Source organism: Hipposideros armiger, unplaced genomic scaffold, assembly GCF_001890085.2.
Source record: "Hipposideros armiger isolate ML-2016 unplaced genomic scaffold, ASM189008v1 scaffold_119, whole genome shotgun sequence".
NCBI classification, from domain to species: Eukaryota; Metazoa; Chordata; class Mammalia; order Chiroptera; family Hipposideridae; genus Hipposideros; species Hipposideros armiger.
The window spans coordinates 1,355,902-1,361,000 of record NW_017731469.1 but is presented as its reverse complement, the minus strand read 5'-3'; the positions used below and the strand labels follow the sequence as shown (position 1 = coordinate 1,361,000).

The following is a 5,099-nucleotide window of genomic DNA, read 5'->3' as shown; positions in this document are numbered from 1 at the left end:
GTCCTCCCCACCCCCACCCCTGCTATGGTCATTTAGCTCTCTAGACTCCCAGACTAGTAACTCTTGTCAATGGCAACTCAACTAATCCTTTCCATTCTTCACTTCTGGGTCTATTGTTCTGACGTTTGCCACTCTTTTTTGTTGTTTTGCTCTGATCCCTTTTCTGATTGGCGCAGCTGTTGAAGATGCTGCGGTTGCAGCAGTGTACATCTGGAACATTTGGCTGACTTGTTGAACCTTCCCCAGGGATTACTCTAGGGAAAGGAAGGGAGGGGTGGAGAGGCCAGAACAGTTGCCTGCACATTGAGATGCCAATATTGTCTGGTCCTTCTGTGGGCCACCCTTGTAAAAATCCACCTCATTCTGGCTCTCAGTTTCCCCATTTGCTCATTGAAGGCACATGTTCTCCACTCAAAATTCCTTCTGCGGTGGAAGAAGAAAAAGTATGCTGGCTGTGGATTCTCTCATACAGCACTTTCTACGTTGTAAAGGGATCAATATATATTTGTTGCATTAATTAGCATATCAAGAAATCCCAGGGAACTGTTATACCCTGCGTGCGCAACATCGTTTCAACTCCACTTGCACAGGTGGGCTTCTCCATCACTTGGATTGAGGCCCCAGACTCACTTCAGGATGGGGCTGCCTCAGTCGCATCCCATTCTCGCTCCCTGTGCCTCCCTGGCTCCTGAGTCTCCTTTTCTTTTGGCGCGCCATTGGATTGAAAACACAGCAGGCATGGTTTCATTCCAAACCCAGAACTGTTTTAATTAGTTTAACGTCTGTTAAATGCTTTGAAGATTGAAAGCAACAGATAAGTACTGGATGATGTTATTAGCAACTGCAGTTAATTGCAAACATTTCTATTAATACTAGTTTCTGCCTCCTTTTCTTTGCTCTACTTTCTTTCCAAGGCTCACCAATTCTTAGCCTCCCCACTCTCTCTCTCCCCTTCCCCGTACTGGCGCTAAAGGGTTAAATTGGGGTGGAGTCCAGGGATGAACGACAGCGACAATCACCAACTGGAATGGGGCAAGCGGGAAGAGCTGGGTGGGGCCAGCAGGCTGAAGCGAACCCACACGCCCCCAGGCCCCGCCCCGCGGCTGGAGGCCCAGGGTGGAACGCCAGGGGGCGGGGCGCTTAGGCTTGGCGGGCCCGGTGGTTGGGTGCCCCAGCAGCCGCTCGAGGGATGGGGCGGGGTTGGCCGGGGCCTCCTCCCTCATTCCCTCGGCGGGCAGAGCCGCCCCTCTCCCGCCCCTCCTCCTCCCTTTCCCACCCCTCGGAGTGGAGCTGCACATGCGGCTGCTCCCTGCTCCGTCCCGCCCAGCCTCGGTCGCGCTGGAACGGGTCCCTGCAGCCCCCAGCCCATGGCAGGACAGTAGCCGCCTGTCAGGGGTCGTGAACGGCTGAGGCAGACGCGGCGGCTCCCGGGCCTCAGAGAGTGGGCGTCTCCGGAGGCCATGGGCTATCCCGAGGTAGAGCGCAGGGAGCCCCTGCCCGCGGCAGCGCCGCGGGAGCGGGGAAGCCAGGGCTGCGGCTGTCGCGGGGCCCCTGCCCGGGCGGCCGAAGGGAACAGCTGCCGGCTCTTCCTGGGTTTCTTTGGCCTCTCGCTGGCCCTCCACCTGCTGACGCTGTGCTGCTACCTAGAGTTGCGCTCCGAGTTGCGGCGGGAACGGGGAGCCGAGTCCCGCCTTGGCGGCCCCGGCACCCCTGGCATTCCTGGCACCTCTGGCACCCTGAGCAGCCCCGGTGGCCTGGACCCCGACGGTCCCATCACCCGCCACTTTGGGCAGCCGTCACTTCAGCAGCAGCCGCTAGAACCGGGAGAAACCACACTCCCCCCAGACTCCCAGGACGTGCACCAGGTGAGTCACCTAGTAGGGGCGGCGGCGGGGGAGGGGGGCTCCCCACCGGCCCTGGGGAGGACTCTGCCACCTCGAGCCAAGTTGGAGGGCAGGACCAGGGAGGGGGCGCGCGAGCAGGAGAGAGGTTGCCCCGGGGCAGGTTGTCGCGGGTCCCTGGCCCAGCTCACCCAGACTCCTTCAGGACCCCTGGACTTGGGAGCTCTAGCCGGCACCCGCCGCCCCCGGCTACAGGCTGCCTCTGGGAAAGTTGGCGGAGCTCCCGGCCGGGCCGCGGCGCGGAGGTGCAGGCGCTGCCCCTCTGGCGGACTAACGGCAGCAGCTTGGCCCTTCTGCTCCTGGTGAGGTTCTCTGCCCGCGGTGCTTGTTTTTTCGTGTCCAGAGCTGATGCCAGCACTAGCAGGCTCTCCTTTGGAGTTGGAGCTGTAAACAGCTGTAGTAACTGCTCCATGCCCGTTGAAACAACTTTTAATGGTATTTTCAGCGCGGGTCCTTGTGCGCTGACCAGAACGTGGGCTTGTTCACACTTACCTGCAACTTGAGACTGATTGTCCTCGGTATTCTAGTGAGGATCAGCGCCCCTGAGGAATTCGGGTAGAAATATGCCGTCTTGCTAGGCAACTTCTAAAGAGCAATTTTAAAAATCTATGGAAATAAAACTCACCCTTTGCATGCCGGTTCGACTTTTTTGGGAAGTGGGATGGAGAGGGAGGGTGCAAAGTATCTTCCCTGCTGCTAGCTTGAGAACAGGAAGCTACTGATGGAATAAATTCCTCAGGAGTAATCTCTCAAGAGCAGTTTGTTTGTTTGTTTGTTTTTGCAATCTTTATGGTATTTGTACCCTTGTTAACAAACTATTAGCTTTGGTATTTGTTTTCTACTTTTTCTAGCTCTATTCAAGTATGTTTAGTGCATTTACAATAAGTATTCTCTTGATCTCCATATTTTGTCTTATGTGAAATTTAAGAGGAGCATCCATGAATCATTTTCAGGTGGTTAAAGAATAATAGTGAATTTCTTCCTCTTGGGGAAGAGGGCAAGTTGTGCAAATAAGTTCCTTGAGGTGAGGGACCCAGGCCTTCTGTATTTACTTCCACATCCAGCGTCATTGTCATACTCTGTAAACATTATTTGTGCTGCTTTGACCACCCATCCAAAGCAGGCATCACATTCACGATAATACCGGAATATTAGGACTGACACATTTTCTATAATGTGCATTGTAAACTGGCCCTTAGCCTTAAAATGTCTTGCTAGCACACTCCAACTTATATAACAGCTTATCAAAGAAGAGAATCAGTAGACATGCTTCTCATACTTGAAACTTTAAACACTGTAGCTAAATGATAATTAACTGGGATTCTGGCTCACTTTATGTATCCACCACCCCCCTCCAATGCCCAGTAGAATACTTAGCAGCTAAACGTTCATATTTTGTGAAAAGATGAAGGACTTGAATTTCTTCAGTCAAATGGTGGCCAAGGCTTTTTGGCATTCCGAACAGACTGACCCATGTTTATAGGCTGAGGATTAGCAGGACAGCTGGACTCTAGGGCTTCTGTGATGGTGTGAGACTCTCACAGGTCTATAATGGCACTTAGTTGCCTGTTCTTTGCAGAGCACTTCAAGTAGTTCTGTCTAGGTTTAAATACAGCTCCCTATCTGTTGTCCTTTATTCTTTCCATTTTAATCTTTTTGAGCAGTGGAAGCAAGCATACTGGCTCTTTACATTTGCTGACATCAATTGGAATCCGTTTTTTAAGAGTTGTAAGGGGCCATATGATTTCATTTTATTTGATCACCTTGGAGAACACATAGGCTTTGAGTGGAAGTGATTTGTCCAAGGTCATGCAACTATGGTCAAAATTAGAATGGAAGTTGGTCTCTTGACTCCTAGTTCCATGCCCATTCCCCTAAAGAATACTACCTCCTAGAACCTTTTGGAGGGGAGCGGGGTGGGTCTCCATAGCAGAATTTTTACGAAGTATATGGTTCAGGTCTATGTCACTTTCTTCTATTCCACGTACATTTTGGCCAGACTAAGTTTAACCATGTATTCCTTATTCAACCAGAATTTCACTTTCAGGAATATTAGAGTATGCTTTGAAGGAATTTTAACCCAGATTCAAATTAAGTTTATCTTTAATATACCAAAGAACAAAAAGATAAAAAGTTGATTGGCTATTAGAGTTAAATTGATACTGTTACATTTTGGGTAAAGTTTTCAGTGCCCTGGTGCACCCTCTGCTGGCTTTGCGGGGACATTTAATTGCAGTATCTGCTGACAATCAAGATTCTAAGATGTGCTGACAGATTCTGATTCATAAATAAGGAAGTAAACTGCCTTGTGGGATTTGGCCACGTAGGTCATATTTTTATATTTTAGTTTTCCAACAGAGACAGTTGCTGTTACAGCAACTCTTAGGTGGAAAGGAAGAAAGATAAAAATAATACACCCTTCAATGGGCAGAACATTTAGGTTTCTCACCCGTTTATCTGCAAGGAGTGAAGCCAAGCTGATGAGAAAAGATTGCAGGAAGATTTCATGAGACCCAGTGGGCAGAACAGTCAGAGCTACTTCATTGTATAAGGTAATGCAAACTCCTCCATGCTTATGATATGATGGGCTCAGTTATGACTCAAGAAAGGGATCTAGAAACCACTGAAGATGTATGTATGTTATCCCTCAATTTAAAAACTTTTAAAACAAGATACAGAAGGAAATTAGGGCAGTCAGGACACATAACAGAGAAAACAGCAAAGTTCTCCAAGGGAATTATTACAGAAAAGCCTCCCCAGTAGGGACAGAGTTGCTGATGATAAAAAGTTAGGTCACCTCAGACCTGGAATCATAAGTGTCTCCTTTAGCTGGAGTACCTGTAGATTTATCTGGATTCTCACTGGAGATGATCTCAAGAGAAACATCTCATCGGTCTCTCTGAGTTAGACAATACACAATATGATTATTAGAGTAAAAAAAAAACCACTGTTGATCATTCTGTGAAGATGTTGTCCCAGTTGTGATAGTGATCCTCAAAGCCAAGAATATGGTGGGCATCATCAGGAAGGGTGTTGAAAACAATGACAAAACAAAACCCTTGTTTTTTTTCATATAAAAGACCAAAAGTGGGGCCGGCCGAGTGGCACAATGGTTAAGAACTGGCTTGGGACGCCAGAGGGCCCCGGTTCGGATCCCACATATGAGGGCCAGTGACACTGCCCTCTACAGCTAAGATG

General features: G+C 49.3%; 1 protein-coding gene across 8 annotated transcripts in view; it reads left to right on the top strand.

Annotated features, from left to right (window-relative positions):
- The first annotated feature begins 1,221 nt into the window (after positions 1-1,221).
- The window catches only part of EDA (ectodysplasin A), a 294,205-nt gene continuing 290,327 nt past the window's right edge, over positions 1,222-5,099 (top strand). For 6 of the 8 annotated variants that reach the window (XM_019647996.1, XM_019647995.1, XM_019647997.1 and 3 more), the window contains exon 1: positions 1,222-1,865. In XM_019647996.1, coding sequence (XP_019503541.1) covers positions 1,461-1,865 — 405 coding nt within the window. In that variant the 5' untranslated portion in view covers positions 1,222-1,460. The remainder of the gene's footprint in view (positions 1,866-5,099) is intronic. The other 2 variants (XM_019647990.1, XM_019647991.1) reach the window with 1 other exon arrangement.